The 27,127-nt window shown below is 44.2% G+C and overlaps 1 protein-coding gene across 3 annotated transcripts in view; it reads right to left on the bottom strand.

Annotated features, from left to right (window-relative positions):
• Positions 1-25,153, bottom strand: part of frem1a (Fras1 related extracellular matrix 1a) — a 29,688-nt gene extending 4,535 nt beyond the window's left edge. The window contains exons 1-28 of one of the 3 annotated variants that reach the window (XM_014155802.2): positions 24,998-25,137; positions 24,873-24,913; positions 14,524-14,966; positions 12,139-12,233; positions 11,544-11,854; positions 11,100-11,296; positions 10,332-10,655; positions 10,011-10,119; positions 9,618-9,749; positions 9,169-9,513; positions 8,044-8,186; positions 7,733-7,929; positions 7,476-7,566; positions 7,221-7,388; positions 6,676-6,884; positions 6,296-6,389; positions 5,936-6,188; positions 5,501-5,704; positions 5,037-5,222; positions 4,574-4,770; positions 3,610-3,835; positions 3,248-3,392; positions 2,690-2,831; positions 2,193-2,385; positions 1,653-1,917; positions 985-1,402; positions 597-798; positions 229-373 (exon numbers count right to left, since the gene is read on the bottom strand). In XM_014155802.2, the coding sequence (XP_014011277.1) occupies positions 229-373; positions 597-798; positions 985-1,402; positions 1,653-1,917; positions 2,193-2,385; positions 2,690-2,831; positions 3,248-3,392; positions 3,610-3,835; positions 4,574-4,770; positions 5,037-5,222; positions 5,501-5,704; positions 5,936-6,188; positions 6,296-6,389; positions 6,676-6,884; positions 7,221-7,388; positions 7,476-7,566; positions 7,733-7,929; positions 8,044-8,186; positions 9,169-9,513; positions 9,618-9,749; positions 10,011-10,119; positions 10,332-10,655; positions 11,100-11,296; positions 11,544-11,854; positions 12,139-12,233; positions 14,524-14,766 (5,234 nt within the window). In that variant the 5' untranslated portion in view covers positions 14,767-14,966; positions 24,873-24,913; positions 24,998-25,137. Of the gene's footprint in view, positions 1-228; positions 374-596; positions 799-984; positions 1,403-1,652; positions 1,918-2,192; positions 2,386-2,689; positions 2,832-3,247; positions 3,393-3,609; positions 3,836-4,573; positions 4,771-5,036; positions 5,223-5,500; positions 5,705-5,935; positions 6,189-6,295; positions 6,390-6,675; positions 6,885-7,220; positions 7,389-7,475; positions 7,567-7,732; positions 7,930-8,043; positions 8,187-9,168; positions 9,514-9,617; positions 9,750-10,010; positions 10,120-10,331; positions 10,656-11,099; positions 11,297-11,543; positions 11,855-12,138; positions 12,234-14,523; positions 14,967-24,872; positions 24,914-24,997 lie in introns of those variants that run through there. The other 2 variants (XM_014155801.2, XR_006760474.1) reach the window with 2 other exon arrangements.
• Positions 25,154-27,127: the final 1,974 nt, after the last annotated feature.

Genomic DNA, 27,127 nt, shown 5'->3' with positions numbered 1-27,127 from the left:
AATTGATTGAGGGTGATGGTACCTTCTTTCATTACGAGGACACAGTACATATGTTACATACAGAGACCAGTACGGTCGTTGGGGACCATTTATCAAATCTTCATAAGCTGTCATATAAATTGGCCTTGTCATGTATGTATGTAACCATTGGTTCTCTCCTCCCATGACTGACCACAGTATTCAGAGCATATTAATACTATTTGTGTCTTGCGCGGAGTAGCATCTCACGTGTGGGAGGGCCCAGTGTTCCCCAGAGGGTCGGACACTTTGAACTCCAGGCTGTCCGACAGGGCTTCTGTCGCTGGGTCTATGATATACACGATAGTCCTTTTGCTCAGGTCCCTCTGAGTGAAACGCTGCTGGATAAAGCTGCCTGCAAGAGCACAGTGTAAGATTGACTGTTTATTGAAGAGCAACACAATTAACCTGGGGTCTATGGGCTATCGTAATGGTCTTATTTTGAAGGAGCACTGATGGCCTAATTAAATGTATTTGGATTAATTATGCGTAAAATAAAGAATATTTTCTGTATTTTCAGTGTACAAACGGATAAAACAGAGGGAATGGGGTTGACACCCCTGCATATAAGGCCTCACCTTTAATAGTATTCTCCAGGTAGCCAAAGTATGGTGGTCTGTGGATGTGGAAGGTGAGGTCTTCGTCCTTGGTGTTGCCGTCCTGCGCTCTCAGCTCCCGGGATGAGAGGTAGATCCCATAGCGACCGTCAGACAGGACTTCCGCCTTCCACAGAGACTGCAGCTGCACAACCTCAGGAGCCGAGCTGTCCAAAGGCTCAATCTGGAATACAGGGTCTTGTTCATTAGGCACCATCAAAAGCGTCCATCGAAACCTTCCCAAAACATTGCACAACTAATTATTTTGATTCCACTACTATTGAATAAGTTGCTGTGCTGATCTACTGTATACCTGTATACCAATCGACATACCTGGGCAGAGGTGTGTATGCAGATAAGTGTGTCCTACCTGAATGGTAAAGATAACAGGTTCCGTCTGTACCCTCCCCTCCAGCAGGAAACTCCTGTTGGTAGTGTCTGAGGCCGTGAAGGCAAAGCGGTCGATATGCGACGGGCCGCCCCCGTGCCTGTAGGTCACCTCCAGCTCCTGCAGATCCCACTGGGTGAAGTTACCCCCAGCAGCGAGTGGGACACCGCCCCGGAGCAAGGTGCCGTACTGCGGAGGCTGGGCCAGGAAGAAGAGCAGGTCACTGGGTGGGGTGTCGGGGTCGGACAAGGCGAGGACGTCAGGCGTCACCGCCATGGAGGAGTCCTGGGGGACTCTCAAGCCGCTGTTACAGGCCAGTGATGGCAGCACGCGGTCGGTGGTCTCAACGAAGATCTCCAAGGTGCCGTTACGGGTGGCCTTGCCGTTGCTGACGACGAACCTAGCAAAGACATACAGGAGCATGGCAGGTTCTTAGGGGAAGGTACTTCATCTCATACAATGTATCAAACATCTAGATGTGGGTCAGATTTGGGCCATCTGCTATCTGTTATGATGGCTACAGTCTTGGAGATGTAATTTTTTTTTCTACAAACCAGCATCGTTTGCAGCATGTTCCAACCACTATTATGTGGAATAATGTTAAGATTATCAGCTGTTTCATTTTATACATTTAGAAAGGTTGCCATTACTGTAGTGTCTCCAGCGACGCGGTGGCCCTGTTGTCGTGGACGTAGCCCACCAGGTTGGCAGCGATGTCCATCTGGCTGAAGGTGCTGATGGCCACCCCAGGGTGTTTGATGTACTCCATGTGGCCGTTGCCGGGGGGGACCGTAACGATGTAGAACAGCTCCTCGGGTTTGTCTGTACCGTCCGTCGCCAGCAGGACATCCGTGGTCAGAACCACGCGCTCACCGCGGCTGGTCTTCACCGGCTTCACAAAAACGGCAATGTTTCCTAGGAATTGACAGAGAAAGTGAAGTCTTAAAATGAACGTTTGCACAAATTGGTTTACACAACAGACTTATAAACCAGCTTATTTTATTCCTTGTTTTAGCTCTGTTTAACATTATTATAATAACATAAGACAACAGTAGTAGTAGCTACCAGCTGATATGATGAGACATCTCTACTAGCGTTTGTTTTTTACACAGACTATGAACGTGTAGGTTATAGCAAACTGCATAATAGTGCACTTCCCAGTTTGGTGGTCTGTCCATCTGTTCACAAACCTTTCTCCATGTCCTTGAGGGAGATGTGGAAGTGCTGCGCGGGGGAGCGGTTCTTCCCGTCCAGCAGGTAGAACATAAAGAAATCCTGTGTGTGTCCCAGTGGCCCGGTATGGAGGTAGCGCAGCAGGTTCATGTCCACTGTCTCCTGGGTGCAGTTCATCCCCGCAGACTGGGTCAGCCAGTCAGAGCCTACCTGAGAAGGGACCATGGACAGTTAGGGAGAGAACGCATAATGGAAGGCACATAATGACTGAATGTTGAGGATTTACTTACAGTGAAATCATTAGTGGACTGAAAGTAATATCTTCTGAAAAAATGTTATGTTGACATGCATGATTTTGCATGTTTCAAAAGTTGAATAATGAAGCATTTATATATATAAATGCTTTTTTAAAAGTGAAACGCCCCTTTAAGCTAGCATGGAACAATACTTTCTATACTGGCATTTGTTAATAACACCTACCAGTTCATATCAGATGATATTTGAATGTACTGACCTTAACCTGTAGCAGTCCCTGAGTGGGAACGCTCTCCAACATGTAGACTATCTCCTGAGAGGTAGTGTCGCTGTCCTGAGCAAAGAGAATAGCACTGGAGATCAGCCTAGCCTCGCCTGCCTCCACCTCCAGTCCATTGTTCCTATAGGGCAGACAACCATGTTTGTTTTAGGAGTAGGGTGAAGTTGCTTGGGTCAGTTTTGCATTTCCCCCATTAATGGTTAAGGTCAGGACTGGGGGAGGGGAAACTAATCCTAGATCTGTACCTAGGGAAACTTCACCTAAACGGTTTGTTTATTAACTTGTGTGAAATGTGTACCGAATGTACACAGGAAGGAGAAATTGTGAAGTAGTACTCAGGAAAGCCAGAAGGGGGAGCACAGATATAAGGGAAATCTAGATTAGGCGGGAGGAAGTTTATACGACCTGTTGTAAACTGGTTGCAGTACGTTCCATGTATGGATTATTGGTGAAGTAAACTCATAGTAAACTCTCCAGAACGTGTGGACATCAATTCATTGTTTTCTCTGTGTAAATGTAACAAGTCCCATCTGTTACCTTATGACTCGAGGCTCCTCATCATTGACAGGGAGTACGTTGACCATCACGTGCCTCTGGAGCTGGTGTTTCCCATCGGTCAGATGGATGGTGAAGCTGTCCACCATGTTCTCAGAGTCATCGTGCATGTACATCAGAGACATACCTGAACAGTGGAGGTGAACTCATTATTTTAATGTGCCTGTATGTATAACCCCACGACTGAAGATCACTAGTACACAAATCCCACCAAAATTGCTCTATTTGAATCTCAACAGCTTTTTCATGCTCTTCAGGATCACCAGTCTCAACAATGGCACAGGACTACGGTGTCCATATTAGGACAGCCTCTGAGTAACAAGGAGTTGGTCACGGTACAGTACCATTCCTCAAATCCTGCATGGTGAAGTCCTGGACCACCACCTCTGCATCCCTGTGCCTGTTGACGGGTCTTCCATTGGCGGGCACGTCGTTGCCATACGTTCGGCCCATGATGGTGCCATGCTGGGGGGCCTGGACCACGCTGAACAGCAGGTTGTTCTTAGGGACGTCCAGATCCACCGCGTTTATAACAGCAGGGTCCAGCTCCTTCATATGGCCCTCTCGCACCTTTTTAAACGGGAACATCAATGGGGATGTCGGTTAAATCGGTCCGGATGTGATCCTAGAGTGCTGTGAGGCATGTTGCACTATAGAATAGGTGGTGAAATGTGAAATGTGAAATCAGAGAGTGAAGAGCATGAAAAAGGCCATCACTAGCACCTTAGAGGCTGCTGCCTAATAGACATAGACTTTAAATCACTGGCCACTTTAATAATGGAACACTACTCAATTTAATAATGTTTACTTATTTTCCATTACTCATCTCATATGTATATACTGTATTCTACTGTATTTTAGTCAATGCCGCACTGACATTGCTCGTCCAAATATTGATATATTCTTAATTCCATTCTTTTAGATTTGTGTGTATTGTTGTGAAATTGTTAGATATTACTGCACCGTTGGAGCTAGAAACACAAGCATTTCGCTACACCCGCAATAACATCTGCTAAACACGTTTACGTGACCAATAAAACTTTCTTTGATTTGGATTTGAACTATAATAGCTTTACATAGTGTAGACAAGACGCCTCCAAATCCGGCCCAGGAAAGCTACAAGATGTGCAGGTTTTTGTTTCAGACCAGCACTAGCACACCTAATTCCACTAATCACGGTCTTCAGCGGGACCAGGTGTGTTAGTGATGGGCTTGAATAAAACCCTCCACATCCAGTAACTCTCCAGGACCAGAGTTGGTGGTGACCTCGGCTGTGGATAACTGACAGCTTGACGATGGGCGACTCACCGTGATATTTCTGGCGAGAAACTCCGGGACCTCGTCATTGATGGGGTTGATGATGATGTAGAAGTGGACGTGGGCAGAGGTGTGTTTCCCATCAGAGACACAGAGCATGAACTGGTCAGCGGTTGGCTCGATCCTCTGGTGTCTGGACTGGACGTAGTTCACATGTCCGTTCATGATGTCACTGTAAGAGAAGGAGGCTGAGGAGAGACCGGAGGAGAGATGCTGAGGTGGAACAGTCCGGGAACCTTTACAGTTAGTAATGTACAAACTGGTTATACATACTACGAAAAGGGGACAAAGTTAGAGTTTTTACAAAGGTTAATGTAACAAGTGATTTATTTAGGAAAATAAATCGGTGGATTGTTCACTGCTTATGAGGGATTCCATATGGCTTGAGGTTACAGCATTACAGTCTAAGAAAAAGTGCAAAGCCTGTGATGTGAATGGGGTTAAAGCTACTCACCGATGCTGATGCCTGTGTTGCTTTTCTCAAATCCAGGACTGGGCAGGATATTCTCTATGTAGCCATACTGGGGAGGAGAGACCAGGCTGATCACCAGCTCCTCCAGAGGAGTGTCCACATCCGAGGCACTGAGGTGGGCTACGGTTATAGGGCCCACACCCCCCTCATCCACCACAAACACATCTCCTACAAAGGAGGAGAACATCCATATTGATTGACCATTTAGGTATAATTGTGAGAGAAAATAGTAACGGAATGCACTATACAGTATTGCTCAATATTTTACTTTTCTGTTGGTGAGCCCAGAGTGTTGCTTTCAGTGTTTTTCTTCCACAAGCCCACACTTGCTAATACAGGTGTGCGTTCGCTCTTGAACCGTTTCACAAATCTCAAGGATACTAATAATGTCTGAACCTGAATAAAAAGAATCCTAGGCATTGCTGCAACATCACGGCATTCATTACCTGTTGCAATAGAAGGCATCTGACTGTCCACAGGGAACACGGTGACCTTCAGATCATACAGAGGCAGGCTCTCCTGGACTTGTGTCCTGCCTCTTTTCAATGTGTCCCCTCGGTCATTACAGCATGACGGAACGTTCTCCGCCTGGCCGTCGGATATCACAAACGTGATTGTGTCGTGTCGAGGGGCTAGTCCAATCTCCGCTCCTGAGAGACATAAGAATCATGATTGCAAGTTTTTGGCTTCAAAGAATGGGATGAAATAATATGTCTATAATCATGTTTTTTGACTCACACAGAAAACCACATGATGGCCAACAGAAACAGTTGTAAGGTGTTAGGGTTGATGTATAAAATATATATTTTTTAAATGGAATGGTCATAAACCAGCAATACACTTATGGTGGTGCATGGATGAGGTAGATTTAACAATAATACCTGTGTGTTCGTAGGTGATACTCCCTGCGACAATGTCTGCCTGAATGAAGCGATCAACCACAATGGCGTTTTTGCGCACCACGCCATGGTATGGCTGGCGGGCAATCATGTAGGTCAGACTGTTGTCGTCACTGTCTGCGTCTGTGGCATAGATGTACTCAGCGGTGATGATGACTTCCTGTCCCTCTGCACAGTCCAGAACAGGTTTCAGACCTGGCATGAGAACTGGAACCTCATCATTAATCAGTGTCACCTGTTGACAAAGATATGGTCTTTGACTCTCATACAGCAAACATTCACTGTAACATCTTTTTGGCTCTGTTAGCATCGAAATGGTCATGTACATGAAGTTTACAGTACCTTAACTTCCAGAACAAAGTTGATTGCGTTAATCCCATCGGTAGCGATTAATTCAATGGCATCGCCCACTGTTTCCGAGCTGTCGTGATGATATCTGCACGGACAAACCAACACAATTGTAGTTCGACGATACATTAGGATTGTTGACACAATTTGACTCTATTTGTTATCGAATCAGTTTGTGTCCATGCTGTATATAGATGGCCTGCTCTGTCCCAAAATTCATACTAGCATCATGCTTAGAATCAAGCCTTCTATTGGGTATACGTTCTAAACGGTGTATTGTGTGGCCATTGGAACGCAGCCAACATGTCCAAACTTCACATGAGCATTGCAGTGTGTTAGGGTGCAGTAATGAAGTGTCATCAATCATATCTGACCTAACTTTTAGGCTTTTCAGGTCGCGAACAGTGAAGTTCTGGCTCGGTTTCATGGGAACGCCATCCAGCTGAACAGCTCCGTGCTGAGGCTCTCTCTTCAGCTCCACTCTCAGGCTCTCCTCTGTAGAGTCATGGTCTGTCAGCAGCAGGTGGTCTGGACCCACCCAGCACTCCCCACCCTCGTCCACTGTCAGAGGTTTCATGTGCACCTGGGGAGGGAACATAAAGTATACAGCAGGGTTGTGCAATGAAGGGCCTGAAGGGAGGAAACAATTCTGACTCTCATTCTTCTATTTAAGGGCTAAATTGTCTGTTCAATTCATGATATAAATTGACCGATTAACTACCAGGTAGAAAATAAAACCCAGTACTACTTTGGCCTCCGAGGGCCTCAACCGCCTTGGTGTAGAGTCTTCAACCTGCTTCAGCTACTCCTAGACAGCTTGTGGTAGAGTTAGCAATGCTAGCATGATTGCGACAGGTTGGGGGTTAGCCTAGCAGTACACAGAAGTGTTATCTTGGTAACTTTGAACACAACCTTATACCTCTGGGGCCAGGTTGTCCACTGGCACCACAGTAATATTGAAGCAGATGCCAGCGACTGTGGTTCCCTGCTGGTTGGTGACGGAGAGCACCAACTGGATGTGCTGCGGGTAAGGCCCAATGTCCAGGATGGGAGGCATGTAGGCCACTTTCATGTAGTTGACTGCATGCTGGAACAATAAAGGCGTTAGTAATCCAAGTCTGACATTTCCCCCGTCCAGCCAAAATAACTTGGGAGTAAACATATCTGAGCTTACCTGTGTGAATAACCTTAACACTGGGGCTTCAGGATCCTTGGTGAATTTGGCAATGCTGTCAACCAGGAACAGCCTCCCTGCATCATGGCCCCTGGCCAACAGGAAAATAGCCCATTGAACGTAACAGTCGAGTTTGAAGGGGGATGCCTTAAAGTATTAGCATTGGTATCATTCTTCCTCAATGGTACCAAGTGTACAGTATGAATTCTATCCCTGCAAATGGCAAATACAAACTTAACTTCGCATGAGATGCTCACCCATAAGACCTGCTGTAGAAGGGTGGAGAGGTAACAGTGTATGTGAGCTCGCTGTCAGGGGACTCCAGATCGATGAAGTGAAGCTGCTTCTTGGTCAGGTGGACCACCTCTGTCTCTTTGACCACCAGGCACCGAGTCACCCCAGGGACCTCTTTAGGTGGCTGGTCAGGCACAGGGTTGATGTGCACCACTATGACCTGTAAAGGTGGGAGGCCACATTAGCTTTGAATGACATTTGAGGAGTTTGAACTCAATTCAATCCAACTTTATGAATCTACAATTTTACACGATCCGGTAATGGTACTACTCACCTGAGGTTCTGAAAGATTGGGTGGGTCATTGAAGTCCGAGAGCACCACTTCGAAGGAGTCATCAAACACCTCATTCCCTAGATGGCGGTAGTAGACTACAGAGTGGAACAGGTCCTTCTGCAGGAAACGGCTGACAGGATAACCTGAGAGGACCAAGGAAAAGAACACCATTGTCATTTTTTACAGGTGATTTAAGATTAAACTAAGTGATAATATATGAGGCTGTGTGATTTAACTGAAACATACAGGTAACTGCCAATATAAAGGAAACATCAACGTAAAGAGTCTTAATAGGGCGTTGGGCCACCACCAGCCAGAACAACTTCAGTGTACCTATGGAGAGATTCTGCAAGTGTTCGGGACTCTATTGGAGGGATGCGACACCATTCTTCCACGAGACATTCCATTATTTGGTGTTTTGTTGATGGTGGTGGAAAAAGCTGTCTCAGGCGCCGCTCCAGATTCTCCCACAAGTGTTTAATTGGGTTGAGATCTGGTGACTGAGATGGTCATTGCGTAAGATTTACATTGTTTTCATGCTCATCAAACCGTCCAGTGACCACTCGTGCCCTTTGGATGGGGGGCATTGTCATCCTATGGGGGCATAGCCATGGCAACCATAGTAAGGGTCTGGGCTATCCGGGGTCCTTGGGACATCCCAAACCCATTGAAGTTGACATTTTAAATGGTTAAGGTTAGGTAAGGGTTATGCTAAGGGTTAGGGTTTAGGGTAGGGACGTACCAAGGAGCCAGGATATCACTGACCCCAAAATAATGGCCTGCCCAGCCTTTTTATAAATGACCCTAAGCATGATGGGATGTTAACTGCTTAATTGACTCAAGAACCACACCTGTATGGAAGCAGCTGCTTTCAATATACTTTTGCATCCCTTATTTACTGAAGTGTTTCCATTATTTTGGCAGTTACATGTATATTGAAGTATTGTATTCTAAAATTGCCATATGATTATCAAACTAAACAACAAGTGGGTCATCGCATAATAAAGCTCTGCAAAAGTTCCCCATTGCTATGCCTTGCAATTGCATTCAGCTGGGAACCAAAGTGTGCACCATAGCTGTGCCTTGTAAAACAATGTGGTCTATTCAGAGTGCTCCTCTCCTCACCGGTGAGTCCAGGACCAGGGATCTTCATGAGCTCTCCAGCTTGCGGTGGCCGGGTGATGTTGAACAGGATGTAGTCGTCGCTTGAGTCCATGTCTGAGGCCTGCAGTATGGATCCTCTCAGCAGGGCCGTATGGCCCTCAGACAGCTCCAGCACTGTGTTGGTGATGAGGAATGGTGGGCTGTCATCCTTGGGCAGGATGTTGATGGGGAACTTGTGCCGGGTCTGGTGGCGCCCATCGGTGATGCGGAAGATGATGAAGTCCTTGGTGGTGTCGCTGTCGTCGTGATGGTAGCGCACGGCGCCCGCGAGGATGTCGGCGATGGTGAACATGAAACCCTTGCCACCTGCAGATTATGGACACATAGTGGGGATGTCGCCGACATCCTAGAAGTAATTAAAATAGAATAACAATCAAATGATGCTATTGAAGGAGTAATGAGTTCTATACCTCTCAGTGTTAGCCTGCCATGATGGAGGCCGTCGACAGTGATGATGCGTACAGCCTTGAAGTTGTCGTTGTCCACAATCTGGAGCTGATCCCACGTGATTGGACGAGACTGACCTTCAAGAAGACTAAGACCTAGAAAGATCACATTGTGACATAACCATTTTATAATCTGTGCAAAAGTTGTGTATCTGGAATACACCCATTGACGGGTGGAGGCAGGTGGGAGGAGCTACAGGAGGACAGGCTCATTGTAATGGCTGGAATGGAATACACGGAACGTATCAAACGTATGGAACCATGTATGACTCCGTTCCACAAGTCCATTCCAGCCATTACAATGAGCCCGTCCTCCTATGGCTCCTCCCACCGGCCTCTACTGCCATTGACACCTACCCATGTTCCATGACACCCTGGGTGCATTGGTGTCTGCTGTTCTAACTGACATGTGGACCATGATCGGGGCGCTCTTCTCAAAGAAGAAGTCATGTACCTCAAACTCCACCTGTTGAAGAGAAACTACATCTGATGGCCTGAAAAAGATGACATTCTAGCCTGGTCTCAGATCTGTTGGAATGTATAGCCAACTCTGTTGTTATGCCAAACAAAATGTTGCCACACTTTTGGACCTGTTCCACCACCTCCTTAAATGCAACGGAAATTGCATTTAAACACTGTGAATGTGATGGACCAAACAAAGGAAACAGTAATGGGCACCTCATAGTTCCTACGCTGGGTGTGGGAGGAGTTGGGTGGCTGGTAGCCGATAAGCATGTCATTGAGGTCCACCCAGGTGAAGGAGAAGATGGGTCGCGTGTGGTCTGACAGGTGGGTGATGAAGCCCTCTAGGGGGGGCTTGGTGATGTTGAACACAAGCAGCTGTTTGGGGGTCTCTCCGTCCTCTGCGTCCAGGGTGGCGGTGGAGAGGGGCGTGAGGATGAATTGGTCCACTTCCAGGATAAACATGGACATGAAGGCTGGCTTGGGCGGCTGGTTGGGAACTGCGCCAGGGATGTGGACAGGTATCCAGGCCCGCTCCGACTGCACATACAAACGCAAGCACAAGCACATAGACACACAGTCAAATCACTAGGCTACCCTGGGAGGCAGGATAGCCTAGTGGTTAGAGCATTGGACTAGTAACCGAAAGGTTGCAAGATCAAATCCCTGAACTGACAAGTTAAAAATCTGTCATTCTACCCCTGAACAAGGCAGTTAACCTGCTGTCATTGAAAATAAGAATTTGTTCTAAATTAACTGACTTAAATAAACATACAGACTAACAAGGCATTCTACCGTGAGGTTGTGTTAACTAAGAGGAATTATTTACTTCCTGAATTTCTTGGTTGAAATTAAATTGTCCTGAACTTTCGCAGCATACGACATTAACAAAGATACAGTACTTTCGCTGAACTCAAGATTTCAATCCTTCAACATTTTGGTAACTTCTAGAAAATGTTTCTGATGAGAAATTGCATCAAGTACCTTGTATATGCTCCCGCTCCTGGTGTCGGTGAGGTCCAGTCGGAGGGCGATGTAGTCCACGTCTGGAGACGGTGGGTCTATGTGCTGGTACCTCAGGCCCATCACCAGGAACTCATCACATGGCACTTTGGTAACCTTTGCCAGCTTCAGGCCCTTCAGGCAGTCCTCAGTCTTACACATGGCCCTGGCCTTGTTATCTGTACGATTAGAAGAGGAAGAGTGAGGTTAGGGGGATGTGTTCAAGGACAAGTAAATTATTTTGGTTGGAATTCATGGATTACACTGATTTCTCATGCATTCAAATGAATTCAGTTCATGTTGAACACTACTTTTAAAACATCCAACATTCTGAGTTTGCCAATAATCTACCAATTGACTGTATCACTACTCTTGTTACCATTACTACAAATATTTTATAATAGTAATACTATTATACATCCATACCTAGCTGCTGCCGGAGAGGAATGAAGCTCTCCGGCTCGTCCCCTCTGGCCTCCAGCTGGTCTGGCTCCCCAATGACCAACTGACCATGACCCGGGAGGTGTGTCTCATGGGTGTTCACACGGATGTTACACTCAAGACTGGTCATCCTCTCATAGTGGAAGGACACCACGTTGCCATCCAGCGTGTCAGACAGGCCGTAGAACTCTGGCACCACCAGGGACTTGGGCCCTAGTTTGATGATGTTGCAGTCGGGTTCCATGACCTCCACACGCAGGAAGAAGACCTCCGTAAAGGTCTCTGTCTCTGTGAACCTGGGGAGAAGACCATCTAGTCACACTGAAAACAGTACCAGTGGTCATAACTTCATTTTACAAGTGGGGCCAACTTTACAGGGAGGAGATAAGTGAGTACAATACTTAGTACAATAAAGAATTCCTGTTGCTATGTACTCTGTTTTGCAGGAAGTGATGTCTTCAGTCACATTCAATACCATTTTAGTTAGTTATTTCAAAATGGGTAAAAAAAAAAAAGGTCATTGTAAATCGATACATGTAATCATGGAAACTCTGAATAGAATTTGGGTAGATGCAGGTACCTGTAGAGTCGAAGCTTGACAGTATCTTCCTTTAGTATCGGGCAGCCATTGTGAACATACTTTACGTCATCAGCCAGGTAGTGGCAGTCAAATACCTACAATTATGATGTGAAAATAAAATCAGATGTATCCGAAATGCAGCCATGGGCTACTGTAGCCTTTCAAAAAAAACGAATTTCCACATTATCACTTAAAAAATAAATAATAATAATCTTCCTGCTGCGGGATTATTATACTCCTGTGACAAAACTGGTCAAATAAGGTTCCCACGTATGTAGCTTGAGGCTTAGTTTATTGCAGTAAATCTTACAAGGGGCATAAAAAGTGTCCTCAAAAAACACCAGCTAAAAAGGAGAAAGAGCAGAAATGCTAATAAAACCAAAAGTTGTTTTTCCTCTCAAACAGCGAACAGAAAACATTCAAACCACTGTCTTGTTTACCCATTATTCAAGTAACATTCAGAAGAAAAACAAAACAGAGCAACCCAAGCTGCACCTAAACCAGAGGTTTCGTCCTGTCATCTGGTAGTAATAGAACGTTACCATTGTTGCTTATTTAGGATAAATACTCTCTACAGTCACCACCACATAACTAGCACCATTTAAAGCCACTACTTGACGTTCGATGTTGTTCATCGTGAACAACAAGTAATAGCGGTCTTAAAAAGGGCTACACAGTAACCAAACAACTCATGAGAGTGGGTGGCAACATTTTGGGCTGTGTAGGGGTATCTCATGTCATCTCAGACATATAGGCTACTAGGGAGGGCACAGGGAAAAGCCCTGAGTCTGTCAACAGACCTTCATTAGGCCTGGAGGCTGCCTGTCTCTCCCTGCAGACAACGGCTCAATTAGTGTCCAGGGTCAGACATAGAATGCTCAGATCTACCTTCCTTTTCCTCTTCTGAGGATCAGACATATCAGTTTCAAGGGGTTCCAATGACTAATGACGTCCACTGCAGTACTCACGTTGGTTGAGTTTGTATAGCCACTGCCACCAATTGCTAATGTTAGCATTTTCTACGAATTTTCTAACCAAAAAACAACTTTCATGCCCAAATCATTAAGGGCCGGTTTCCAAGACAAGCCTAGGACTAAAAACCATCGTCAATAGAGAATCTCCATTGAAAGTGCTTTTTAGTCCAGGAAATGAGCCCCTAGGGCCTAGAGCAGGACATAAGTTGTCGCTTAGAGCCCCTGGAGTGTTGGAATAGTAAAATACACAAGGTGCAAGTAAAAAATGTGTTTGTGCAGCAGCACTGACAGTCACTCAGTTAGCCATGTCATTTAACAATTTTTAGATTGGATGGTTAGTCTAGCCAGTTATCTACTTGTAGTAATCATGGCCAAATACCGACCGGGGCAGGTGCCCAGGTGCCCTGACTTCCAGGGGGCTCCCATTTATTTTGTTAGTCACTCTCACTCAGATATCATTAACATGGAATAAGTCATGGCAAAATGTGTAGAATTGCAGGAAATTAGCTTTAAAACAAAAAACAGTATCTCTGCCCAATGGTAAAAGGAGTAGAATTGCATGAAATGTATAAAAAATATCTCAATTTTCTCCCTGCTCAATAGCAAAATTAGTAGAATTACATGACTTCTATCTCTCCCATGGCAAAATGTGTAGAACTGCAGAAAACTTGCTTTAAAACGGCTAAATATATTTCTGCCCCACGGCAGAATGAGTAGAATTGCATGAAATGCGTTATAAAATATAATTATTTTCTTTCTGGCCCATGGTAAAATGTGTAGAACTGCAAAAAAAATTGCTCTAAAACTGGTACATGTTCTCTACGACCGATGGCAAAATTTGTAGAATTTCAGGAAATTAACTTTAAAAAGTAAATGTATCTCTCTGTCATCATGAGAAGGGGGGAGGGGGGTGGGCACTAAAACATTTTGCCCACTTGTAAGGGGGCTCCCCAACCAAATCTCTCTTAGGGCCCCCAAAAGGCTAGAGCTGGCCCTGGCCTAGAGCCTATTGAAGAACTGCTTAAGAAACATAACATGGTACATACTGTATCACAATCCCCCTGGCCCCTTGTACCTAAACCTCCTAATATAACAGCTTTATGGTCTGTTTTTATGATCAGCAATTAGGACAATGTGTTAAGCGTTGTCAGGGATTCTCATTATGGAGGAGAAACATGCCAGTGACACACTGTCATTAGCATTTTACTGCCAGGTTTACCCCAGGGCAGTTGTCTGTCACTAACCCTTTTCCTGGATAGTAAAAGGTTGTTCAGACTTTTGTTCCAGTTGTAACAGGTAGGACATGTGGGCTTGTCTCCTATCATCCAATCTTAGATGAGTATTCAACTTACAACTGGAAAAGCAATGGTACCCACCTGTTGATCTGCTACAAAGAAGCCAGTTACATTACCTGAGGTGTCAGCGTCCCCACCCTCTGCGTAATTGGCTCGTTGAGCACCACCTCCACCTTGCAGGCGTCCTTCACCCGGGGGATGTGGAACTGCAGGTCCCCCTCCTGCAGGTAGGCCGACTGGCCCCTCTTCACCCTCAACCCTAGGTTAGTCTTCACCAGGGAGCCGTGTGACCCTCCAGCCACGACTAGCAGCAGCAGCCAGGGAAGTGCCCATCGCAGTGCCCCTCTTTGTAAACCCATCACTGTCCCTGATTCAGTGGAAGCCTGTCTCCTGCTTCTTCATGGAATGGGTACCAAAGCAAAGTGGAGACAGTTTGAGTTATTAATTGTGAGTTGGTTGTTCTGTTGACCACTGTGCAGACGTGGATGTGACAGATTTTCTTAGGAGTTTGTGGTTATCCTCCTCTATGGTAGTGACTGCTTCACTTGTAGTGGAGGGGCTGAAAAATACAAATATTTTGTTAGTCAGTAACTCCTGAACTAATGTGCAATGGTAATGGAAAATATGCTTTCAAAAACATCTAAAAACACAGTGTATCAGATTACTAGACAATTTGTCAAGGAGATCACTATTGCAAATAGTGTATAAAGATGTTTACATATAATACATTATATCATGCTATTTGTGAGGCCGTTTTGTAGGGAAAATGACACAGTTGTCTAGTGTCCACCATGTCCATCATCAGTTCAAAATGATGTCATCCATTTCATTCCAGGAAGGGATAGTTTGCTGTTTCTGAGTTAATCAGCAGTATACCTTAGCTGTTTTCTCATGTGAGGAACAAGGGTGTCCTTCATTTGAGACCGTTGCTCACAATGTCTAATTGGTCACAGGTCTTTGACAAAAGCTTGTATTTGGCATCTTGCCTGTCTCCTTCTGCTTAGCAACGAGCGTAGGAGGAGTTAGAGTGATTTCCTGTGTCAGAGATTCTCCAGCTGGATATTGTCAGAGATTCTCCAGTTGGATATTGTCAGAGATTCTCCAGTTGGATATTGTCAGAGATTCTCCAGCTGGATATTGTCAGAGATTCTCCAGTTGGATATTGTCAGAGATTCTCCAGCTGGATATTGTCAGAGATTCTCCAGCTGGAATATTGTCGTGGAGTCCTCCAAGAAAGCCAACACAGTTCCTGAGAAAGAGCTTTCTGTACCTGTGGTACTCAGGATAATGTCTACCGTTTCTTCTCTGTTTAGAGTTTGAACAGAGCCAAATAATGACAATGAAATGTAAGGATAAGGTCCTCTTACAAGTAGTACCACTTTGTGGAATCAACTTGGCAACAAGAGCCGTGTTGGTAAGAGCATATAAGATGATAGTGTCCCTGTAATACACTCATGGATTAGAAGAATTAAAAGAATGAGCTGGATAAGCCTTGACCTCTCCCTGACCTCAAAACATCTGGATAGTGTCTCCAACACAATTACCCAACATGCTCTGGCATTGAGAATTTTAGGCCACAACCTGACTGCATTTCTTTGGTTCACAGGATGAGGGGCCGGATACTTTCAGAACTGCTGTATTTCTCCATAAACATGGACTAACAACCCTGCATGGAATAAATTATAATGGTGCTAATAATGCATCTATGATTGAGAGACATATTTTCCCATCTTCCCTTCGGATAACCAATTGTTGTGGACTGGAACTTTAGCTGACCACAGGAATCCCTGTCAAGGGCTAGTTCTTAGGGTGGCTCTTGTAGCCTGGTAGCGTCAGAAGGGTGAGTGTTCAGTCTGGTTTAACCAGGCTAGTGTCTCAGCACGTCCATGTGAAGATGAGGTGATAACTTCAAATATATCCTCTCTGAGCCTTAGGAACTTCACAAGCTTTGAACTAGGGTCTGGCTGAGAGAGACCTGTCTCATCTGTCATCATTGAACACACGGCTAAACAAGGTTAATTTCCCTGACTAGCAGTATAATGAACTGCTAGTGCTGTGATAGATAGTTGCTGTCACATTCTCGCTCTCTCTCACACACAAGTGCACACACATATCCGGCAAAAGTCACTCATTGTCTTTAGGACTTAAGTTTGTGCATGTGGAAGCGGGCATGCCATTTCCAATTTAATTGACTAAAAACAAAAATGCAAATGAGCAAAGCCACAAATTATTCATTTGAATACCGGTGTGATGCAATTCAAGAGTCCTTCTTGCGAGTGATGTTGATTTAACACAGGTGTCATATTGCACTGATTGCGCTGACTCACTTTGACCTCTTATGTGGCCTCTCATTGTCTGCTCTGACGAAGGTGGCTTTAAGAAGAGTTTAGCTCTGGGTCTAAGGATTAAGCTAAACTACAACTGGCGTACAGTTGAAAGTCTAAATATATAAATAATGACTTATCAAACTCAATATCAAAGCAAACAGGATTTCCCCTTAGTAAATCATCTTTATTAAGAAAACAAAGAGGAAGTAGTAAAAAGCCCTGGGGGAAGTGAACTGTAAATCCAATCATCATAACGAGCCAAGGGTCGGATTTCTCCTGTCTCTCTTCCTGAGTTTGGAAGCGGTCCTGCAGTCACAGACATGCCTTTGTTTGCTCATTCCTTTTCAGTCATTTTTACTCCCTCCTCCTGTAGGATGACTCCTTCCCTCCCTCCCTTCCTCCCTCCTCCCCTCTTCATACAGTGCATTCGGAAAGTATTCAGACCCCTTCAATTTTTCCACATTTTGTTACTTTAAGCATTTTTTTTTTATCAATCTACACACAATACCCCATAATGACAAAGCGAAAACATGTTTTTAGAAATGTTTTCTCACATTTATTACAAAAGTTTGAAAAATCGCAAAATACCAGTCCCAAGGTCAACAGTGAAGTGGCGACTCCGAGATGCTGGCCTTCTAGGCAGAGTTGCAAAGAAAAAGCCATATCTCAGACTGGCCAATAAAAATAAAAGATTAAGATGGGCGAAAGAACACAGACACTGGACAGAGGGACTCTGCCTTGAAGGCCAGCGTCCCGGAGTCGCCTCTTCACTGTCGACGTTGAGACTGGTGTTTTGCGGGTACTATTTAATAAAGCTGCCAGTTGAGGACTTGTGAGGCATCTGTTTCTCAAACTAGGCACTCTAATGTACTTGTCCCCTTGCTCAGTTGTGCACTGGGGCCTCACACTCCTCTTTATATTCTGGTTAGAGACAGTTTACGCTGTTCTGTGAAGGGAGTAGTACACAGCGTTCTACGAGATCTACAGTTTCTTGGCAATTTCTCGCATGGAATAGCCTTCCTTTTCTCAGAACAAGAATAGACTGATGAGTTTCAGAAGAAAGTGCTTTGTTTCTAGTCATTTTGAGCCTGTAATTGAACCCACAAATGCTGAAACTCCAGATACTCAACTAGTCTAAGGAAGACCAGTTGTATTGCTTCTTTAATCAGAACAACAGTTTTCAGCTGTGCTAATATAAATGCAAAAGGGTTTTCTAATGATCAATTATCCTTTTAAAATTATAAACTTGGATTAGCTAACACAACGTGCCATTGGAACACAGGAGTGATGGTTGCTGATAGTGGGCCTCTGTACGCCTATCTAGATATTCCATAAAAAATCCATAAAAAATCTGACATTTACATTTTAGTCATTTAGCAGAGGCTCTTATCCAGAGCGACTTACAGCAGTGAATGCATACATTTCATTTCATACATTTTTTTTTTCTGTGCTACAATAGTCATTTACAACATTTTGCAACATTAAGAATGTCTACACTGAATGTCTACACTGTATTTCTGATCAATTTGATGTTATTTTAATGGACAACAAATGTGCTTTTCTTTCAAAAACAAGAACACTTCTAAGTGACCCCAAACTTTTGAACGGTGGTGTATGCAAATATGATATTTCAAAAACCTGTTCTTGCTTTTGTCATTATGGGGTATTGTGTGTAGATTGATGAGGGAAAAAAACAATTTAATACATTTTAGAATAAGGCTGTGACGTAACAAAATGTGGAAAATGTCAAGGGGTCTGAATACTTCCCGAATGCGCTGTATATGCAATCCAGTACCATGCACCTCCAAAAGCTCTGCTCTCAAATGAGGTCTATCCTCTGCAGCCCTAAACACACTTGCTAAGACCAGACGATTTATCGGTCTATGTCTCAAAATAGAACGTGACCCTGAAAGACAGGTGATAGCTGAAAAATTTGACAATCAACATTATGCACATGATTTTTCAACAGACAGTTTAGTGTGACTATCAGTAGCCGTGTGGAAGAAGCCCTTTTGCCACCCATGCAACTGGCACATGACTGACTTGGCTGTCTCTCCCAGGGCATGTTGATGATGACTGACCTGAGGTTCTCGAACACTCTAACCACTAACTCACTGACCGAAACCACACATACACACTCACACACACTGCCAAATACAGATGGCTGATCTGACGAAGGGCCATTAAGACTATGTGCAAAGCATTATGGGAAGGTATGAGATGGACTGAGGACCAGGCCTGTGGGGAGACATCAGAAGCCCCCTTAAGCAGATTTCTGATGGTCTAGTTTTAACTTTGTTGCTTTCCCATCATAGAACTTAATCTCAGAGCATGAAACATTAGTCTATTTTAACCATATTCGGTTAGGAGTGATTTAGACCGTTACCTGAGTAGGGATGCTCAACGGCATACTAAATAGTGCTAGCTGAACGTCATTTGGGTGTGTTTGTGGAAAATCACTCGGCCTCCATGGACAATTGAGAGAGTTGAAATATTGACCACTCACGTAACTGTTTCTGAAAACATGCATGATACCTAGGAACATAATAATGTGAGGGGATATGGGTGAAAAGGTTCCCCTATAGTTTTAATATTGTTTAATATGTCTGAATTTTTGGCTAATGGTATCAAGCTTTACACTCGTCAACACCCGACTCATATTCCTTACGTAATGCACTGCTTTTGACCAGAGCTCTATGGGTCAAAAGTAGTGTACTATATGGAGAATAGGGTGCAATTCAGGATGCTGCCCTGGTGCTCACAGTGACCACATCATGAATCAATTGGGTTCCTCTCCTCTGGATGATTTCCTTGAAGGTGCAACTGCAGTCCTTCCTTACTACAGCAATAATGTATGACTTGAGACCAGGGGAGTTCAGTAGGTCATACCGTAGCAAAATTGATTTCCAACCGAAAGCAAAAATGTTCATTCTTAATGGAAAAATTCAAGTTGTACCTCCCCAATTCAAAATGTTTCAAAACATTGTCTCCCTACTAAACATCACCTAGGACAGAGTGACTGTTTTAGCTCTGAACTTTGAAATGTTCAGATCTAAGACTGCTCTTACATTACCAACCACTTCCAAGCATAGTACAATACCTTTGCAATACGCCATTCAAAGCATGACTGACATGTGTAAGTGTTGCAGCCTTTCAATTTACAATTTAAAGGCGGCTGTGTTTTGTAGTTAACACCCGCCATTTTAATTCTAACCCTGGTGACTGTGTTCTTTTCTTTTCCCTGCTCTCCCCTTCTGGAGACCTTGGAACTTGGCCTTAGCCTGAAGGCAAGTGCCAGTTGGTGGTAATGACAGTATTTCCTGATGCAACCTGCTTATTTCCAGATGCTCCTTGGTGCGTTAGCTGTTAGCACATGGACAAAGTGTTCTGCTGCCTAGGGCTACAGCACTCTGGTCCACCTCCCAGCCCAACCCAGGACAGCCACGGCTTGCCCTCCAATCTGCAGCCTTCTTGGTGCCAGAGCTAATAAGAATTAGTGCCAGGGCCAACTCAAAGGGCTATTTACTGTGCTGATGGGGATGGATCTGTCTTGGTCTGGTCCCAGATATGTTTGTGCAGTAGGAGTTGGCAAGATACTATAGCACAAACAGATTTGGGACCCAAACTAATTTTTCAAGCTGCCACCAAGGCTAAGGAACTATACATCACATTTTAGGGTAATGCCTTTGAAACTGTGAGAAACTCAGTTTCCTGGAGGCGTGCACTTTCCCTGCGTACATTGGCTTTTGTCAGAGCTCAATCTATTAGCAATTAAAAGACCCAGTTTGCTTCGTAAAAAAAGGGCCTCAACTCGAAACGGTTGGACCAGGAAGTCAGATTCCTCAGATGTTCCCTAAGGGCAATTTCCTGTGTCCTGTAAGGGGAGCCTCTCCAATACTGGGTGGTATTCATTAGGGCATGTAACAGAAAACATTGAAAAACATTTTGTAATGTAAAACGGAAATGAGCGCTTCTTATTGGACAACCCCTCACTGTTTTTTAGACAATTTTCTTCTATTTGGTGCCTAATGAATACGACCCGGTTGTCCAAGGAGATTCCTAACAGGGAAAGGATTAGGCTCTATTTGTAAGGGGGGAAAGGGACAAATTAAAGGCACAGCTTAACACCAGGGACCTTTCCCATCCCTAACCGCCCACTCCAGCCATCTGCCCCGGCCCCTATATCCTGCATCCCCACAAAGAGAGGCTCCCGGCAGGGTAAACATCACTCCTTGGGCCTGGGTTTTGTTCATTCGGCACTAAACGGAAGAAAAGTGACAAACGGGGAGTGACTACTATGTTAATTTCCATTTTCCATTGCAAAATGTTTAAAAACATTTGAAAATGTTTTCCATTGTGTGACCTAATGAACACAGCCCTGGCAAAGCTCTGAGAATCAGAGCTATGTGAGATTAGGGAGGACTTATTTTCACTGCATTGATAATGGTGTGGAATATCACCTGTTATGTGCTGAGAATAGTGCTTGTGTGTTTACATGCTGATGGGAGAGAGACAGTGGTGGATTAGCTGCTATCTCTCTGAGACAGTTTGATCTACTCTCTTTACTCTGGACTTTGGTCTTCTCTCAACATTCACATAGCCAACATCTTTATGTCGAGACCTGGCATCCCCCTCACTTACATATTAACACACAAATCACCAGCTGGAATGTGCAGTTAAGACAATCTTGCTCACTTCGCTAGCTTGTTCCTGCTCACTGGGTCAGTGAAGCAGTGGTCACTGATATTTATGTAGGTTAAAGCCAAAGAAGAACTTATTCACCTGACTTTCATTACTGTAAGTCCTTCCAGTGAACCCAAATATATGTGACACCAAACCAAACAGACCAACAATGCCAATGGTATTTCCTAAACAACAGACTAACTCAAAGGGATTCAGTGGATAATAAAGGGCTAAATATAGTATTGTGTATTCAAGTGCCTTCCCCACTGGGCAAAAACTGGTTGAATCAACGTTGTTTCCACGTCATTTCAACTAAAAAGATCTATGTGATGACATTGACTCAACGTGGAAAACTGATTGGATTTACAAAAAGTCATCAATGTAAAGGAATATCGTCTTTTTTTTCACCCAACGTTTAACCTAAATCCAATGATGGGGTAACATTTTTGGTTGATTTCATGTTGAATTCACAACTCAACCAAATGTAAATCGAAACTAGACGTTGAACTGACGCCTGCGCCCAGTGGTTTGAGGCTTTACAAAAAAAAATAAGAGACACCAATCTGAAGTAAGCTTCTCACAAATTTCTGACACTGTTTACCCCTCAAAACTCCTTGAACATGATCTTACCAGCAGCGTAAACCACTGGCATTGTACTGAGAGCAAGACGCGACACGTTTTTACCAACCCTGACTCTGATTATAAGGTTAACCTCGGTTGGAGGCATTCACAGGGAGGTTTGGAGCATGTTCAATGCACCAGTGTTGAAAGGAGCCTGTGTGGGCTAAGAAAAACACATAATAATGGGGCGGAATGGCTTTTTGTTGACGTCAGTCACACAGAAATTCATTTGTCAAACTTCTAACTGCAGTACAACTCCAACTGGGTCTGTGACCCTCTTAACCAACTGAAGCATGCAGCTTTTTTTCCCTGTTCTTTGTTTGTGATTATAGTTTGAGGAAGGAGCTTGACAGCTCTGGTTGAAGCTTCACTTGCAGTTCAGTTGGAATCTGTTGTGTTTTTACAGTGGCAAGTTATCTTAAAAGCAGTCGCACAACGGTGAGATAATGGAGGCCTAATAAAAGTCAGTCAATTACGGTTGAAGACAGTTAAATCATTTGATTGTTGGGACAGAAAAATAGCCAGTATCTCTGATACAAATGTTATCCTATACCAACCAGAATGAAAACACATGTCCACAAGTCTATTTAAGACATACAGGTGTGTGTCTGCAAAGCATCAAATCCAGGATGGCCCTGGAAATGGCCCCTAAGAGTTGAATTTTGCTGTCCCCCAGGGGTGTGATGCAATCCCTCTGTCATCACCTCAAGCTCTCAGCTCTCTATGCCCGTCATAGCACAGCCCAGACATCCGCTCTGTGTCAGTCCAACGTAAGGTCTCAAAATTAGATTGACTTTTTTTCCAACTGAAACTGAAGTACGACCTGGCATCGGTTCATGTGTGTCTGCTTTCATCAATGAAACTGGTATTCATTCTGAAATAAACTGATTTTTATCCAGTAATGTTTTGCAGGAGGCTGGATATGGGACAGGGTTATTCCCAAGCAGAACTGTACCAGGCCAGTTAGAGGTCATTAGACCTGGGAATGGACATTGATTTGTGAAATGAGGCCTGTAAGGCCAGGCATGATGAGAGTTGTCCCATGCTTTTTTATTTGTACATTGGGGAGGAGACGGTTTTACTCATATTTGTGATTGTGTGCGTGCATATCTCTGTGTTTACATGATTGTGTGAGTTGAATTGTGTCATGTGATACTGGACTGGTCATGTGATCCTACGACTGACATATCCCAGAGCATGCTAGGTTGGTGGCCTGTGCCCTCCTGAATGCTCACTGACGTAACACAGTTCCGGTACCTGATTGGTGGGGGGTCAGATTGGGAGGACACAGGACAGCATACCAGGCCTGACTGTAAAATCAGGATTCGTTTTGACAGGGGCTGCATGATATGGGTTTTGAGGCAAACATTTAGGTGGAATGTCTGTAGACACAGTATGTTTATTTCAATCTAGAGGGATCTCGTGATGTCAAACGGAATCATGCTATCAAATAGATCCCTTACTGATTTAGTATAAGACCAAGCTGTAGTTACTAAATCTTTAGAATCAAGCGTCCGAACTCCGTAGAATCCATGTCGCCAAGATCAAAGTCATCACCACTGTACCTCTTCAAAGAGAAGTTGACACAAACTATCACTTCCGTGGCCAGTTCTCAGTGTTCAACTGAGTATATAATTTGGGTCTTGCAGAGATGGGAATGTAGCTCTTCCCTTTGACAAGCGGGTCTTCTCCACAGCTGGGAATGCCTGGTGATCAGCTGCCTCCGCTCAACAGCCAAGCGGCGCTGCACTGCGTCTCATCTCAATAATGACAGGCTCCTGAGCAGCCAGCAATTTCCAAAGAAAGAGGAGTCAGAGAGAGAGAGCGAGAGAGAGAGCGGGAGAGAGAGAGAGAGAGAGAGAGAGAGAGAGAGAGAGAAGAGATAGAGAGAGAGAGAGAGAGAGAGAAGAGATAGAGAGAGAGAGCAAGAGAGAGAAAAGAAGGAGTCCTGTATTTGGCAGCCAGCCAGCCAGCATATTCATCCAACAGCCAAGTTATGATGTGTCCCAGACTTCTTATGACAAGAGAGAGGAGTTTACTAAGTCCCAGTCCATGAGGTTGATACAAAGGGAGGAAATGTAGGAGTGATGTGTCTTCATATATTTGACTTCAAAAACAGAACGGAAACAGAACTGCCAACACGTTTCATTAAAATGCTTCAGGACATTTTTTTGAGTGTCTTTGAACATTTGCAATATAACTACTGAGCTCAGTCAAGATGACTCACGTAAGTGGTCCGTGACGAACTCCTGGAAAAGTGACACGCAAAACATACTTGACAGTCAAATTTCAAGCTCACTGTATTGTGAAGAACGTGAAGGTCATGCAGTGTACAACCGCTGAAGACTCACAGCCATCTCTCTGTCTTAACTAGGGCACACAATAACATGTCTGAAGAGGACTGTGCAGTAAGAGAACCGCATGAAAGACTAGAGTCCAACAACTAATGTCCTAGCCTAGACTCATGTACTGACTTTAGGTTTGCACAACCACTTTATTGTGATGTTTGTTGTTGCTTTAAGAGGCAGCTTTCTCACGAAAACAACACATTCTTTTAGAAGGGTTTGAGTGTGCTTTTTAGATGTGTGTGTGTGTGGGGGGGGGGGGGTCATTCCTGATCTCCTGATAGCTTGAAGAACCATCATACATACCATCCTTCCTTTACACAACTGATCAGAGACCGGATTGATAACAAATCCAGTGGACCAACCTTGTTTGTTTTATACACCTCGCCCTTCCCTTTCTTTTCCTGAAATGTTTCCCACTATAAAAACTTGAAATGACAAGCCAGACCACTACAGATCACAACTTTGTCTTTTAGTAAGGAAACTCACATCTCATCAACTTTTCGGAACTCCTCCACATGCTGATTGCCCTAAGGGGACAAATAAAAATAAACCTGTATTGACTGCCAACCAGTAAAGCCAACAGCAAGACAGACTGACTGACATGCCCTTACCTTATTAGTTCACGGCTCCTTCTCCCTCATTTTCCCACCAGGAGCTCCTTCTGTTCATGCACTCCTCTCTGCTTCCCACAGCAACTGTCTAATTGACAGAGAACCTTGCTCACTCCTAAATGTCAATCCACACCCCACGAAGAGAGAGAGAGAGAGAGAAAAAGGAGAGAGGAAGGAGGGAGGGAAAACAAGCCTGTGCGTGTGCGTGCGTGCGTTCATGGGGGGGGGGGGTGGTCCCCCTTCGAGGGAAGGTTGAGAAGAAGAAGGCTGACCAAAAAGGGAAGAGACTAAACAGAGCGGAAAGAACCAAAGACAAACACTGAGAGCTCAGATCAAAGGGTTCCTATAAGTGCTCCTAGTGCTGTGTGCTTAGACCAAGACCTTTGTCATTATATACTAGGAGTGGGCTGAGAGACAATAATATTTCACATCTGATTATCACCACACACACAAAAAAACAGGCAAGAAAAACATCTTCTGAGCATATTTTGTAGTTTATCTACTAAGATCTTTGTCATTATATACTGGGAGTGGGGCTGAGGTGGACTAATATTTCAGATCTGATTATGACCACACACACAAAACAAGCTGGAAAAACATCTTCTGAGTATTTTTTTGTAGTTTATCTGTGTTTGTGTCGCTCCCATTTCCTCTTTCACTACCCCCGTAAGTTTATTTTCGTGGCCTTTCGTAATTATAGAACGATGATAACATCTGGAAGTATGAAACAACACCTCCAATCTTTTAAAAGCTTGCTTTGCAGGTCGGCTAACCTACTCCTAATCTATGCACAGATGCCGCCTGAGAATGTGTTCCATCCAGAGAAAACACTTGGGCTTTTTGGAAAGCTTTTTCTGAACCACTGTCTTGTTCTCCCATACAGATAGATGAGCAAACAACTACAGGTCTTCCTCACTACAGTAATAATGTATGACTTGAGACCAGGTTTTTCAATAGGCCTTACCATAGCAAAAATGATTTTCAGTACACTGCAGTTATTCTGCAATTATTGCATTCAAAATACCACAGTGGACTGCAGTTAATGCAGTTTCAAAACTGCAATCTTTTTTTGTAAGGGATGACATGGTGACATCTTTGGTTGGTTTCACGTTGAATTCACGTTAGTTGACAACTCAACCAAATGTAACTCAAAACTATACAGTACCAGTCAAAATTTTGGACACAGCTACTCATTCAAGGGTTTTTCTTTATTTTTACTATTTTCTACATTGTAGAATCATAGTGAACACATCAAAACTATGAAATAACACATATAAAATCATGTAGTAACCAAAGAAGTGTTTAACAAATCAAAATATATTCTATATTTCAAAGTAGTAGTATTCTATTCTTCAAAGTAGCCTTTGCCTTGATGACAGCTTTGCACACTCTTGGCTCAACCAGCTTCACCTGGAATGCTTTTCCAATGGTCTTGAAGGAGTACCCACATATGCTGAGCACTTGTTGGCTGCTTTTCCTTTACTCTGCGGTCCAACGCATCCCAAACCATCTCAATTGGGTTGAGGTTGGGTGATTGTGGAGGCCAAGTCATCTGATGTAGCACTCCATCAATCTCCTTCTTGGTCAAATAGCCCTTACACAGCCTGGAGGTGTGTTAGGTCATTGTCCTGTTGAAAAACAATTGATAGTCCCACTAAGCGCAAACCAGATGGGATGGCGTATCACTGCAGAATGCTGTGGTAGCCATGCTGGTTAAGTGTGCCTTGAATTCTAACTAAATCACAACAGTATCACCAGCAAAGCACCCCCACACCATCACACCTCCTCCTCCATGCTTCACGGTGGGAACCACACATGCGGAGATCATCCGTTCACCTAGTTTGCGTCTCAGAAAGACACGGCGGTTTGAACCAAAAATCTCAAATTTGGACTCATCAGACCAAAGGACAGATTTCCACCGGTCTAATGTCCATTGCTCGTGTTTCTTGGCCCAAGCAAGTCTCTTCTTATTATTGGTGACCTTTAGTAGTGGTTTCTTTGCAGCAATTCAACCATGAAGGCCTGATTCACGCAGTCTCCTCTGAACAGTTGATGTTGAGATGTGTCTGTTACTTTAACTTATTTGGGCTGCAATCTGAGGTGCAGTTAACTCTAATGAAGTTATCCTCT

This window comes from Salmo salar, chromosome ssa18 (genome assembly GCF_905237065.1).
Source record: "Salmo salar chromosome ssa18, Ssal_v3.1, whole genome shotgun sequence".
Lineage (NCBI taxonomy): Eukaryota > Metazoa > Chordata > Actinopteri > Salmoniformes > Salmonidae > Salmo > Salmo salar.
The sequence above is the reverse complement of the archived record's forward strand: the minus strand, read 5'-3'. Positions and strand labels throughout refer to the sequence as shown.